The 15,000-nt window shown below is 45.0% G+C and overlaps 2 protein-coding genes across 4 annotated transcripts in view; both read right to left on the bottom strand.

Moving 5' to 3' along the window:
• LOC139563532 (vam6/Vps39-like protein) overlaps positions 1–3,470 on the bottom strand; it is a 37,318-nt gene extending 33,848 nt beyond the window's left edge. Inside the window, exons 1-6 of one of the 3 annotated variants that reach the window (XM_071382265.1) lie at positions 3,008–3,470; positions 2,608–2,673; positions 1,794–1,858; positions 1,012–1,054; positions 686–780; positions 459–557 (exon numbers count right to left, since the gene is read on the bottom strand). In XM_071382265.1, the coding sequence (XP_071238366.1) occupies positions 459–557; positions 686–780; positions 1,012–1,054; positions 1,794–1,858; positions 2,608–2,673; positions 3,008–3,080 (441 nt within the window). In that variant the 5' untranslated portion in view covers positions 3,081–3,470. Of the gene's footprint in view, positions 1–66; positions 371–458; positions 558–685; positions 781–1,011; positions 1,055–1,793; positions 1,859–2,607; positions 2,674–3,007 lie in introns of those variants that run through there. The other 2 variants (XM_071382266.1, XM_071382267.1) reach the window with 2 other exon arrangements.
• A 650-nt stretch (positions 3,471–4,120) lies between these two features.
• Positions 4,121–15,000, bottom strand: part of LOC139563533 (transmembrane protein 87A-like) — a 51,939-nt gene continuing 41,059 nt past the window's right edge. Inside the window, exons 15-19 of the mRNA XM_071382268.1 lie at positions 12,606–12,682; positions 11,463–11,533; positions 7,048–7,100; positions 5,989–6,019; positions 4,121–5,844 (exon numbers count right to left, since the gene is read on the bottom strand). Of these exons, the coding sequence (XP_071238369.1) occupies positions 5,803–5,844; positions 5,989–6,019; positions 7,048–7,100; positions 11,463–11,533; positions 12,606–12,682 (274 nt within the window). The 3' untranslated portion in view covers positions 4,121–5,802. The remainder of the gene's footprint in view (positions 5,845–5,988; positions 6,020–7,047; positions 7,101–11,462; positions 11,534–12,605; positions 12,683–15,000) is intronic.

The following is a 15,000-nucleotide window of genomic DNA, read 5'->3' as shown; positions in this document are numbered from 1 at the left end:
CTAAACAAGGTTTGTTTATAATGCCATTATAGCAGACCACTCACTCCCCCCACCCCCCCATGTCACCTGTAGCTCGTAGAACTCCCTGTCTCACCTGCAGCTCGTAGAACTCCCTGTCTCACCTGCAGCTCGTAGAACTCCCTGTCTCACCTGCAGCTCGTAGAACTCCCTGTCTCACCTGCAGCTCGTAGAACTCCCTGTCTCACCTGCAGCTCGTAGAACTCCCTGTCTCACCTGCAGCTCGTAGAACTCCCTGTCTCACCTGCAGCTCGTAGAACTCCCTGTCTCACCTGCAGCTCGTAGAACTCCCTGTCTCACCTGTAGCTCGTAGAACTCCCTGTCTCACCTGTAGCTCGTAGAACTCCCTGTCTCACCTGTAGCTCGTAGAACTTCCTGTCTTACCTGCAGCTCGTAGAACTCCCTGTCTCACCTGTAGCTCGTAGAACTTCCTGTCTTACCTGTAGCTCGTAGAACTCTCTGTCCTTCCAGTAGTACAGCTGAAGCTTCTTCTTCACAGCAACACACATCCTCAGCTGGGCTTCTCCCGAGGGGGACTGCTGCAAGGAAGAAGAAGATCTATTCGTCAAATTTTCACAAAGGAAACCGATTTTACAGGAGTTACAGATAAATAGAAATCAGTGGTTCACGTCAAAAAAAACATTTACAAACTATGTGGTCATCTCACCTGCAGGTCACAGGCGAAGAGCGTTGCCCCTTTGGCCTTGGAGACCACAGTAATCTGCTGGAAGGTCAAAAGGTCATGTACATGGATGTTGTTCTCTGTAGGGGGAGAGAACGGTACACACACACACACACACACACACACACACACACACACACACACACACACACACACACACACACACACACACACACACACACACACACACACACACACACACACACACACACGAAAAACATAGGCCCTATGGATTACTGATATGAACAGCCACATGTTCAAGTTAACAACACACACGCTTGTTTGCTGAAGAGGATATGTGTTTCACCTACCTAACAGACTGATGAGGACCTTGTACTGAGACACGACAAACAGCTGTGAGAAGGAGAGACAAGGAGGTTTGAACTTCAAATCTTATTGGTCACATACACACGTTTAGCAGATGTTATTGCGGGTGTCGCGAAAACGCTTGTGTTTTCCTAGCTCCCAACAGTGCAGTAGTATCTAACGATTCACAACAACACACACAAATCTAATAGAAGAACGGAATTAAGAAATATATAAATATTAGATCGAGCAATGTCGGAGTGGTATTCACCAAAATACAGTAGAACAGAATACAGTAAAAAACATGAGATGAGTAAAGCAAATATATGTAAACATTATTAAAGTGACTTGTGATCTATTTATTAAATTGGCCAGTGATTTCTAGTCTATGTTGACAGCAGGACAACGGTAGAATAAGTGCCGGATATAAGCTCTTTCCAGAGCTTGAAATACCAAATTGTGCTATCGAGGAGGTTCCTTGTTGTTGTTGTCGTCAATCGAGCGGTCACGTGTTCAATCTGTGGTATGAACTGTATCCCCTGAGTTGTACTCATATAGAGAGGGAGGAAGCTAATGGGGGCTAAGCTAGCACATAAACGCAAACACACACCTAATCCTTTTCAGTCATTGTCATACCATATTTGGCTTGACAATGACAGCAACTGAACCAGGCTAGGATAATGGAGTGTCTACTATATTTCTTTAAAATCTGACAGACCCTCATTTTAAATAAATAAAAATGACTGTCACATCAACAGAATGTGAAGTCTCATCCGGACTAAATTACCTGCTGGATCTTCTTGGAGAAGTTCTTGTTGGACTTCTCCAGAGTCACCTCAAACCGGTTGCTACCTATGAGGAAGAGAGAGATAGCAGGTGTTTCAAACGAGGAAACATCCTACAGAATGATGGGGGGGGGGGGGGGAGGGGGGAACACAATGACACCGGAAACTATGCTTGTAGACGTCAAACACACACGTACAACTAGACAGGGCCCTGGGGCACGCATACAACTAGACAGGGCCCTGGGACACACGTACAACTAGACAGGGCCCTGGGACACACGTACAACTAGACAGGGCCCTGGGACACACGTACAACTAGACAGGGCCCTGGGACACACGTACAACTAGACAGGGCCCTGGGACACACGTACAACTAGACAGGGCCCTGGGACACACGTACAACTAGACAGGGCCCTGGGACACACGTACAACTAGACAGGGCCCTGGGACACACGTACAACTAGACAGGGCCCTGGGACACACGTACAACTAGACAGGGCCCTGGGACACACGTACAACTAGACAGGGCCCTGGGACACACGTACAACTAGACAGGGCCCTGGGACACACAATACAACTAGACAGGGCCCTGGGACACACAGTACAACTAGACAGGGCCCTGGGACACAGTACAACTAGACAGGGCCCTGGGACACACGTACAAATAGACAGGGCCCTGGGACACACGTACAAATAGACAGGGCCCTGGGACACACGTACAAATAGACAGGGCCCTGGGACACACGTACAAATAGACAGGGCCCTGGGACACACGTACAAACAGACAGGGCCCTGGGACACTGACATCTCATTCACCTTCATCCTTTTTTATCCTGTAGAGCAGGAGATGGCCTGGTTTAGTCCCTACCAGAAGCCAGTCCTCTGTTATGTGATAGGGAGGAGAGAAGGTCATGATCAGTAAGTTTGACTACATCCCAAATGTAGTGCACTATGGCTCTCATCAAAAGTAGTGTACTACGTAGGGAACACACATCACCGAGCGAAATTATAACCATGTGCAAGACAGGATTGCTTTGTTTACAAATGTCGGTCACGTCAAAACGCATCCAAGCTAACTTTGCTACAACTAGCTGGCAACAAACCAGCCAGCTAGCTTAGTACCTACCTAGTTAACTAGTTAGGTAGTTTATGGCAACAATAATTTGCTATGGTTAGCTAGCTATTGTTAGCTAGCTTGCTGACATTATCAACTTACCCCAAGCCGCAAGACAGTCAATCTGAAGAGGCAGTTTCTCCAGGATAGGGACCGTTTCGTAAGCGTCATGCATTGTGGAGTCTTGGTAGTTACCTAGTTGACTTCCCGATAAATTATCAAACCAGTTGAAGATAACTGTTGTTTCGTTTTAGCTAGCTATGCACTAACTCGTTAGTTAGTCAGCCACAGTACTGTACCGTTAGTGACAATAACAAAACACTTTTGGGAAACGTTAGAAAAAGGTACGTCTGAAATGTCAAGTCCAACCCGTCGATCAAATAGTGTCTTTAATCCGTGGAGGTAACCTTAAGAGAATTCCTCTGTCATTCGTCGAAGCCATGACATCCAAGCAAATTGATTAGCTAACTAACTTGCCATGTTAGCGAGAGGACACAACAATTATAACGCGTTAGCAAAATTCCATGTTGGTCTTAACCGACCCCTAATTACAACTTAATTGAAACAGAAATCTGAAAGAATTAGCTAAATACTTCTCCTACAAAATGTTCTGCTAGTCAATAAGCTAACACAAGAGATACAAGACATATCTGCTAACACTCAGTGGCTAGCTCCTCACTGACTCGCGTTTTGACAGGCACGTCACATGGTCAGTACATCAGAGAGGAAGAGGCGAAGCGAGATGGGAAACTCGGCCCTGAATCTGTCTCGCCCACCAAGAGAGGAGGGTTTTGTATGGGTGTCGAATTAGGTCAAACCCCAAAAAATGTAATGGTTTATTTGCTGCGTAAGGTTTATTTGATCGAATAGAAGTTTCGCAACGCTTAGGTTGTTACGAGTACACTGATATAAATAGGACACGTGACACACCGCCAACTTTGATGTAATTTTTTTAAAAACTTTTATATCGAAGTTGTGCGTTAAGGACATGTGTTTTCATTGTCAGAGCGGCCACTCGAAAATCTGGTCAATATAATGGATAATATGTGAGTACAATCACGAGGGATGAATTATAACAAAGGTGACCCTTAACCAGCATTCTAGCACAGGGTCGTAGATGAGAAGAATGAGGATCTTGTGACCCTAAAAAAAAAGCTACATTTCATTTCACATAATACTATACACATATTGTATTAAATTTGCATGATGACGAGGTTTTAATATAAACTTTAATCCCAGAATAAACAGCAAAAAATGCATACATTAATGTAACAAAGAAATTACAACGCAGACCCACTTTACTGTACATTAGATGCTGTCCTTATTTCCTGCTAAACAAAAAAACAAATGCAGGACAATTTAACAATACAAAACCATATGTTGTCTGTAGAATAAATTACTGGGTCAATGGGCCTAGTCTGGCCACACAGGCTGTGTTTGGGGGGGGGAGGGGTGGACGTCAAATTAATTATCTTGGGAGGTGGTGGCAGAAACGGACGTAAAAAGCCTCACAGTGACACATAATAATGCATTTAGCAAATAGACAAATGATAAGACTGCACTGTGTCAATACTATTATAGATAGGTGTCAATGGCAGACTGACTGAGCCACTGGGCCAAGTGTCAGGGAGCATCCCAAACGGAACCCTATGTGGGAGCATCCCAAACGGAACCCTCTGTGGGAGCATCCCAAACGGAACCCTATGTGGGAGCATCCCAAACGGAACCCTATGTGGGAGCATCCCAAACGGAACCCTATGTGGGAGCATCCCAAACGGAACCCTCTGTGGGAGCATCCCAAACGGAACCCTATGTGGGAGCATCCCAAACGGAACCCTATGTGGTGCACTACTTTTGACCAAGGCCCCATAAGGTAGTGCACTACTTTTGACCAAGGCCCCATAAGGTAGTGCACTACTTTTGACCAGGGCCCCATAGGGTAGTGCACTACTGTTGACCAGGGCCCCATAGTGTAGTGCACTACTGTTGACCAGGGCCCAGGCCAAAAGTAGTGCGTTCAATTTAGGATGCAGACCTAGATTTACCAAACTGCAAATCTTCACATGGTCACAAATATAATACTATACATGCAGTACGTCACTCTACAGCGCTGCTGCCAGCCCAGCCCACTCCCTCACTATATCCCAAGTATCTCTCCTTCCTCCCAAAGTGTGCATTTCTTCACTTCCCTTCACTGATTTGAAAGGAAATGGGTGGAAACCCCCACTAGCCCATGCCTCCACCAATCCAATGCTTGTAGATGTATGGGAGGTAGTGAACGAGTGCACACTTCAAGAGAAAGAAGTGCACACTTCAAGAGAAAGAAGTGCACACTTCAAGAGAAAGAAGATACTATTGGCTATATTGGGGGCGGCAGGCAGCGTGGATCAAATCCCCCCCGAGTTGACGAGGTATAAATCTGTCTTTCTGCCCCTGAACGAGGCAGTTAACCCATTGTAGGCCGTTATTGTAAGTAAGAATTTGTTCTTTAACTGACTTGCCCTAGTTAAATAAAAAGGTCAAATAAAAAAAATATCCATCGACTTGCCACTCCTATCTGAGGATACAGCATCATGGCCAGATGGGCATCCTATGGGTCAAAAGTAGTGCACTACCCTATGGGCCTTGGTCAAAAGTAGTGCACTACCCTATGGGGCCCTGGTCAAAAGTAGTGCACTACAGAGGGAATAGGGAGCCATTTGGCAAAACCGTAGAGTTTATTAGCGGCTGCATGGCGGTGCTCAAAATGAAGGAACATAAAAAGGTGTTGGACATAAATATAGGATCTAATGGGTCCCTTCATTTAACTCCCATCAATGGCTGCCTCGGTGAAACCTCTCCACTCGGTCTTCATTTAACTCCATCAATGGCTGCCTCGGTGAAACCCCTCCACTCGGTCATTCCATTTTGGATCTCTCCATCTTGGTTTTCAGAATTTCCTGGGGACAAAAAAGCGAGAGAAACATGTGTCCTATGAGTCTCTGTTGAATGATGGTAACACAAAATATAACTTTTGACTGAGCTTTTTTTAATAGACAAAAATGTAACCGGCAGTCATTATGAGAGAGAAGTTACTTATTTACCTCTTCTTCGTCAAGCATTACTGGGAGGGCTCTGCAGAGAGGGAGACAGAGAGAGAGGGAGACAGAGAGAGAGGGAGACAGAGAGACAGAGAGACAGAGAGACAGAGAGAGACAGAGAGAGAGAGAGAGACAGAGAGAGAGAGAGAGAGATACAGAGAGAGAGAGAGACAGAGAGAGACAGAGAGAGAGACAGAGAGAGAGAGAGACAGAGAGAGAGAGAGACAGAGAGAGAGAGAGACAGAGAGAGAGAGAGAGAGACAGAGAGACAGAGAGAGGGAGAGACAGAGAGAGAGAGAGGGAGAGACAGAGAGAGACAGAGAGAGAGGGAGACAGAGAGAGAGGGAGACAGAGAGAGAGGGAGACAGAGAGACAGAGAGAGAGGGAGACAGAGAGAGACAGAGAGAGAGACAGAGAGAGAGAGAGACAGAGAGAGAGAGACAGAGAGAGAGATACAGAGAGAGAGGGAGACAGAGAGAGAGGGAGACAGAGAGAGAGGGAGACAGAGAGAGAGGGAGACAGAGAGAGAGGGAGACAGACAGAGAGAGAGACAGAGAGAGAGGGAGACAGAGAGAGAGGGAGACAGAGATAATTGCTCATTTGTTCATGTATGATTTTTTTTAAATGTACACTACCAGTCAAAAGTTTTTCAACACTTACTCATTCAAGGGTTTTTCTTTATTTTTTACATCGCACAATAATAGTGAAGTAATAAAAACGATGATATAACACATATGGAATCATGTAGCAACCAAAAGTTTTAAACCAAATCAAAACATTTTATATTTGAGATTCATCAAAGTAGCCACCCTTTGCCTTGATGACAGCTTTGCACACTTGGTATTCTCTAAACCAGCTTCACCTGGAATGCTTTTCCAACAGTCTTGAATGAGTTCCCACATATGCTGAGCACTTGTTGGCTGCTTTTCCTGCAGAATGCTGTGATAGCCATGCTGGTTAAGTGTGCCTTGAATTCTAAATAAATCACTGACCGTCACCAGCAAAGCCCCCCCCACACCATCACACCTCCTCCTCCAAAATGTTCCTTTCTTTCCTACTCACACATCAGCAACAGTTGTGGGAATGTTCTCCTCAACCCATTTCAGATCTTCATCCTGAGAACAAGAGAAATGATACATTAATTTATTTGTAAATACGCAAAACAGTGTCTTGAATCAGATTGGACTGTGAAAAGATTACTAAGTTAAGTCATCAGACCCCAACCATGGATCATCAAAAAGCTGTGCTATTAAAATCTCGGACAACCCGAAGATTCCTAGATGCCCTTCCAGACTCCCTCCACCTACCCAAGGACGTCAGAGGACAAAAATCAGTTAACCACCTAACTGAGGAACTCAGTACCCTAGATGCAGTTGCACCCCTAAAAACGAAAAACATTTGTCATAAGAAACTAGCTCTCTGGTATACAGAAAATACCCGAGCTCTGAAGCAAGCTTCCAGAAAATTGGAACGGAAATGGCGTCACACCAAACTGTACGTCTTCCGACTAGCTTGGAAAGACAGTACCGTGCAGTATCGAAGAGCCCTCACTGCTGCTCGATCATCCTATTTTTACAACTTAAATTGAGGAGAATAAGAACAATCCAACAAATATTTTTGATACTGTCGCAAAGCTAACTAAAAAGCAGCATTCCCCAAGAAAGGACGGCTTTCACTTCAGCAGTGATGCATTCATGAACTTCTTTGACGAAAAGATCATGATCATTAGAAAGCAAATTACGGACTCCTCTTTAAATCTGCGTATTCCTCCAAAGTTCAGTTGTCCTGAGTCTGCACAACACTCCCAGGACCTAGGATTGATGAAAATAATCATGGCCTCTAAACCTTCAAGCTGCATACTGGATCCTATTCCAACTAAACTACTGAAAGAGCTGCTTCCTGTGCTTGGCCCTCCTATGTTGAACATAATAAATGGCTCCCTATCCGGATGTGTACCAACGTCACTGAAAGTGGCAGTAATAAAGCCTGCCTATATCGAATCTCCCATTCCTCTCAAAACATTTTTGAAAAAGCTGTTGCTCAGCAACTCAGTGCCTATACGCTGACTCTGAGTTTATAAAGAACTGCATTGGAGATGTTGTACCCACTGTGACTATTAAAACCTACACTAACCAGAAACCGTGGATGGATGGCGGCATTCGGGCAAAACTGAAAGCGCGATCCGCCGCATTTAACCATGGAAACAGGTCTGGGTATATGTCTGAATATAAACAGTGTAGTAAAACAGTGTCCATATACTTATATGTACATATTCTCATTCACCCCTTTAGACTTGTGTGTATTAGGTAGTTGTTGGGTAATCTTTTGATATTACTGCACGGTCAGAACTAGAAGCACAAGCATTTAACTACACTCGCATTAACATCTGCTAATCATGTGTATGTGACATAAAATTTGATTTCTGAAGACAAACAATGTATACAAAACACGTCAGTCTGGTTTTAGACCCCATCATAGCACTGTGACTGCACTTGTGAAGGTGGTAAATGACCTTTTTAATGGCGTCAGACCGAGGCTCTGCATCTGTCCTCGTGCTCCTAGACATTGATACCGTCGAGACTGGAAACCCAAATTGGTCTACACGGACAAGTTCTGGCCTGGTTGAGATCTGTCGTGGTATCAGTTTGTCTCTGTGGATGGTTTCTCCTCTGACAAATCAACTGTAAATTTCAGTGTTCCACAAGGTTCTGTTTTAGGACCACTATTGTTTTCACTGTATATTTTACCTCTTGGTGATGTCATTCGGAAACATAATGTTAACTTTCACTGCTATGCAAACGACACACAGCTGTACATTTCGATGCAACATGGTGAAGCCCCAACATTGCCCTCCCTGGAAGCCTGTGTTTCAGACATAAGGAAGTGGATGGCTGCAAATGTTCTACTTTTAAACTCGGACAAAACAGAGATGCTAGTTCTAGGTCCCAAGGAACAAAGAGATCTCCTGTTGAATCTGACAATTAATCTTGATGGGTGTAAAGTTGTCTCAAATAAAACTGTGAAGGACCTCAGCGTTACTCTTGACCCTGATCTCTCTTTTGACGAACATATCAAGACTGTTTCAAGGACAGATTTTTTTCTATCTACGTAACATTGCAAAAATCAGAAACTTTCTGTCCAAATGATGCCGAAAAATTAACCCATGCTTTTGTTACTTCTAGGTTAGACTACTGCAATGCTCTACTTTCTGGCTACCCGGATAAAGCACTAAATAAACTTCAGTTAGTGCTAAATACGGCTGCTAGAATCTTGACTAGAACCAAAACATTTGATCATATTACTCCAGTGCTAGCCTCTCTACACTGGCTTCCTGTTAAGGCTAGGGCTGATTTCAAGGTTTACTGCTAACCTACAAAGCGTTACATGGGCTTGCCATCTTTCCGATTTGGCCCTGCCGTACATACCTAAACGTACGCTACGGTCACAAGACGCAGGCCTCCTTATAGTCCCTAGAATTTCTAAGCAAACAGCTGGAGGCAGGGCTTTCTCCTATAGAGCTCCATTTTTATGGAATGGTCTGCCTAACCATGTGAGAGACGTAGACTCAGTCTCAACCTTTAAGTCTTTACCGAAGACTCATCTCTTCAGTAGGTCCTATGATTGAGTGTAGTCTGGCCCAGGAGTGTGAAGGTGAACGGAAAGGCACTGGAACAACGAACCGCCCTTGCTGTCTCTGCCTGGCCGGTTCCCCTCTCTCCACTGGGATTCTCTCCCTCTAACCCTATGACAGGGGCTGAGTCACTGGCTTACTGGTGCTCTTTCATGCCGTCCCTAGGAGGGGTGCGTCACTTGAGTGGGTTGAGTCACTGACGTGATCTTCCTGTCCGGGTTGGCGCCCCCCCTTGGTTTGTGTCGTGGGGGAGATCTTTGTGGGCTATACTCAGCCTTGTCTCAGGGTAGTAAGTTGGTGGTTGAAGGTATCCCTCTAGTGGTGTGGGGACTGTGCCTTGGCAAAGTGGGTGGGGTTATATCCTGCCTGGTTGGCCCTGTCCGGGGGTATCGTCGGACAGGGCCACAGTGTCTCCCGACCCCTCCTGTCTCAGCCTCCAGTATTTATGCTGCAGTAGTTTATGTGTCGGGGGCTAGGGTCAGTCTGTTATATCTGGAGTATTTATCCTGTCTTATCCCGTGTCCTGTGTGAATTTAAGTATGCTCTCTCTAATTCTTTCTCTCGGATGACCTGAGCCCTAGGACCATGCCTCAGGACTACCCGGCCTGATGACTCCTTGTTTTCCCCAGTCCACCTGGTCGTGCTGCTGCTCCAGTTTCAACTGTTCTGCCGGCTGTGGAACCCTGACTTGTTCATTGGACGTGCTACCTGTCCCAGACCTGCTGTTTTCAACTCTCTCTCCGTACTGCACCTGCTGTCTCTAACTCTGAATGATCGGCTATGAAAAGCCAACTGACATTTACTCCTGAGGTGATGACCTGTTGGACCCTCTACAACCACTGTGATTATTATGATTTGACCCTGCTGGGCATCTATGAACATTTGAACATCTTGGCCATGTTCTGTTATAATCTCCACCCGGCACAGCCAGAAGAGGACTGGCCACCCCTCATACCCTGGTTCCTTTCTAGGTGTCTTCCTAGGTTTTGGCCTTTCTAGGGAGTTTTTCCTAGCCACCATGCTTCTACACCTGCATTGCTTGCTGTTTGGGGTTTTAGGCTGGGTTTCTGTACAGCACTTTGTGACATCAGCTGATGTAAAAAGGGCTCTATAAATACATTTCATTGATTGATCATCCCAATCTTATACTAGACACTGTTGATTTTGTCGCTGCAGACATGTAATTAACCCTCTGGGATATTATTTATATGCTTTATTGAATGAATGGACTCGCCGCTTCACTCAGTAGTATTGAATTTAATGGACTCGCCGCTTCACTCAGTAGTATTGAATTGAATGGACTCGCCGCTTCACTCAGTAGTATTGAATTGAATGGACTCGCCGTTTCACTCAGTAGTATTGAATTGAATGGACTCGCCGCTTCACTCAGTAGTATTGAATTGAATGGACTCGCCGCTTCACTCAGTAGTATTGAATTGAATGGACTCGCCGTTTCACTCAGTAGTATTGAATTGAATGGACTCGCCGTTTCACTCAGTAGTATTGAATTGAATGGACTCGCCGTTTCACTCAGTAGTATTGAATTGAATGGACTCGCCGTTTCACTCAGTAGTATTGAATTGAATGGACTCTCCGCTTCACTCAGTAGTATTGAATTGAATGGACTCGCCGTTTCACTCAGTAGTATTGAATTGAATGGACTCGCCGTTTCACTCAGTAGTATTGAATTGAATGGACTCGCCGTTTCACTCAGTAGTATTGAATTGAATGGACTCGCCGTTTCACTCAGTAGTATTGAATTGAATGGACTCGCCGCTTCACTCAGTAGTATTGAATTGAATGGACTCGCCGCTTCACTCAGTAGTATTGAATTGAATGGACTGACCTCTTTACTCAGTAGTTTCTGTGACTGGGATCCATTACTCTCAGCCTTGGTGCCTCTCATCTTCATCCCCTCTGGAACAGACAAGTGGAGTTAGATACAGTGAGTTAGATACAGCGAGTTCAATGCTTTTCAAATAGGAAAATGTGGAATTGGAATTTGGTTTACGTTCGGGAATTGACCCCAACCCTGCTCGACAGGAATTGACCCCAGCCCTGCTCGACTGGAATTGACCCCAACCCAGCTAGACTGGAATTGACCCCAACCCTGCTAGACTGGAATTGACCCCAACCCTGCTAGACTGGAATTGACCCTAACCCTGCTAGACTGGAATTGACCCTAACCCTGCTAGACTGGAATTGACCCCAGCCCCGCTAGACTGGAATTGACCCTAACCCTGCTAGACTGGAATTGACCCCGGCCCTGCTAGACTGGAATTGACCCCGGCCCCGCTAGACTGGAATTGACCCCAGCCCAGCTAGACTGGAATTGACCCCGACCCTGCTAGACTGGAATTTACCCCAACCCTGCTAGACTGGAATTGACCCCACCCAGCTAGACTGGAATTGACCCCACCCAGCTAGACTGGAATTGACCCCACCCAGCTAGACTGGAATTGACCCCACCCAGCTAGACTGGAATTGACCCCACCCAGCTAGACTGGAATTGACCCCAGCCCTGCTAGACTGGAATTGACCCCAGCCCTGCTAGACTGGAATTGACCCCAACCCTGCTAGACTGGAATTTACCCCGACCCTGCTAGACTGGAATTGACCCCAACCCTGCTAGACTGGAATTGACCCCGGCCCTGCTAGACTGGAATTGACCCTAACCCCGCTAGACTGGAATTGACCCTAACCCCGCTAGACTGGAATTGACCCCAGCCCTGCTAGACTGGAATTGACCCTAACCCTGCTAGACTGGAATTGACCCCAGCCCTGCTAGACTGGAATTGACCCCGACCCTGCTAGACTGGAATTGACCCCAGCCCTGCTAGACTGGAATTGACCCCAACCCTGCTAGATTGGAATTGACCCTAACCCTGCTAGACTGGAATTGGCCCCAACCCAGCTAGAGATCCCTATTGTCATATATTATATCAATACAGCTGGGATTCCTATCGTTAAACTGGTTAAAGTCTTTCACCAAAGGCTTCATTCAGCATGGGCTCCTTGGCTTCATCTTCATCATCGTCTTCATCGATCAGAGGGGAATGGGAAAACCTGCGAGAACACAACACAGTCTCAGACAGGTGCTATATACTATTGTATATATATATATATATATATATATACACATACACACACACATATACATATGTTACTACACTGTTACTATTGTGTATATATATATACGATATATATATATATATCGTGTCTTTGCTATCGTTAAATTGAAGACTTACTAGTTTTTATCATAGATTCCTATAATTAGGGATTACGCGACCACTTGAGTAATAGCGTAACTAATTAACTATGAATTCGAGGGCACCAGGGAAAGTTATTAGATTACAAGGTTATAATTTCCCAATATAACCTTTCAGATATTTCCATATCTGATCAATAGTCCTCTAATTAAAGATTTATTTACTCTACCTTACGTCAGTCTCATTCCAAACGTCGTAAATCGCTGATCTGCACGAACCCAGTCTTCACTATGAGTCATCCATACATCAATTGTCTTAAATCATTTATTTATTACTAACTAATTAATTCACAGAAATGCATAAACAAACAAACTTAAAATAGTTACATGAAATGGTGGGAGGAAATATGCCCTAGTGGGCTAAACCGGCATGGCGGCTGTTAGACAAAGGGAAAGTTGCGTTCGACTAAGAATTCACTACAGAGTCCATAACTATAACAATTGACATGCTAATCCTTACACATGAACGCTCACTCATTCGGGAACAATTGCAATCAATATATACAGTGGGGAGAACAAGTATTTGATACACTGCCGATTTTGCAGGTTTTCCTACTTACAAAGCATGTAGAGGTCTGTCATTTTTATCATAGGTACACTTCAACTGTGAGAGACGGAATCTAAAACAAAAATCCAGAAAATCACATTGTATGATTTTTAAGTAATTCATTTCCATTTTATTGCATGACATAAGTATTTGATCACCTACGAACCAGTAAGAATTCCAGCTCTCACAGACCTGTTAGTTTTTCTTTAAGAAGCCCTCCTGTTCTCCACTCATTACCTGTATTAACTGCACCTGTTTGAACTCGTTACCTGTATAAAAGACACCTGTCCACACACTCAATCAAACAGACTCCAACCTCTCCACAATGGCCAAGACCAGAGAGCTGTGTAAGGACATCAGGGATAAAATTGTAGACCTGCACAAGGCTGGGATGGTCTACAGGACAATAGGCAAGCAGCTTGGTGAGAAGGCAACAACTGTTGGCGCAATTATTAGAAGATAGAAGAAAATAGAAGATGATGGTCAATCACCCTCGGTCTGGGGCTCCATGCAAGATCTCACCTCGTGGGGCATCAATGATCATGAGGAAGGTGAGGGATCAGCCCAGAACTACACGGCAGGACCTGGTCAATGACCTGAAGAGTGCTGGGACCACAGTCTCAAAGAAAACCATTAGTAACACACTACGCCGTCATGGATTAAAATCCTGCAGCGCACACAAGGTCCCCCTGCTCAAGCAGGCGCATGTCCAGGCCCGTCTGAAGTTTGCCAATGACCATCTGGATGATCCAGAGGAGGAATGGGAGAAGGTCATGTGGTCTGATGATTCAAAAATAGAGCTTTTTGGTCTAAACTCCACTCGCCGTGTTTGGAGGAAGAAGAAGGATGAGTACAACCCCAAGAACACCATCCCAACCGTGAAGCATGGAGGTGGAAACATCATTCTTTGGGGATGCTTTTCTGCAAAGGGGACAGGACGACTGCACCGTATTGAGGGGAGGATGGATGGGGCCATGTATTGCGAGATCTTAGCCAACAACCTCCTTCCCTCAGTAAGAGCATTGATGATGGGTCGTGGCTGGGTCTTCCAGCATGACAACGACCCGAAACACACAGCCAGGGCAACTAAGGAGTGGCTCCGTAAGAAGTATCTCAAGGTCCTGGAGTGGCCTAGCCAGTCTCCAGACCTAAACCCAATAGAAAATCTTTGGAGGGAGCTGAAAGTCCGTATTGCCCAGCGACAGCCCCGAAACCTGAAGGATCTGGAGAAGGTCTGTATGGAGGAGTGGGCCAAAATCCCTGCTGCAGTGTGTGCAAACCTGGTCAAGAACTACAGGAAACGTATGATCTCTGTAATTGCAAACAAAGGATTCTGTACCAAATATTAAGTTCTGCTTTTCTGATGTATCAAATACTTATGTCATGCAATAAAATGCAAATGAATTAGTTAAAAATCATACAATGTGATTTTCTGGATTTTTGTTTTATATTCCGTCTCTCACAGTTGAAGTGTACCTATGATAAAAATTACAGACCTCTACATGCTTTTTAAGTAGGAAAATCTGCAAAATCGGCAGTGTATCAAATACTTGTTCTCCCCACTGTATA

The sequence above is a fragment of the Salvelinus alpinus genome, chromosome 34, assembly GCF_045679555.1.
Source record: "Salvelinus alpinus chromosome 34, SLU_Salpinus.1, whole genome shotgun sequence".
In the NCBI taxonomy this organism is placed as follows: Eukaryota; Metazoa; Chordata; class Actinopteri; order Salmoniformes; family Salmonidae; genus Salvelinus; species Salvelinus alpinus.
Note: the sequence above shows the minus strand (reverse complement) of the source record. Positions and strands in the feature narration are given on the sequence as shown.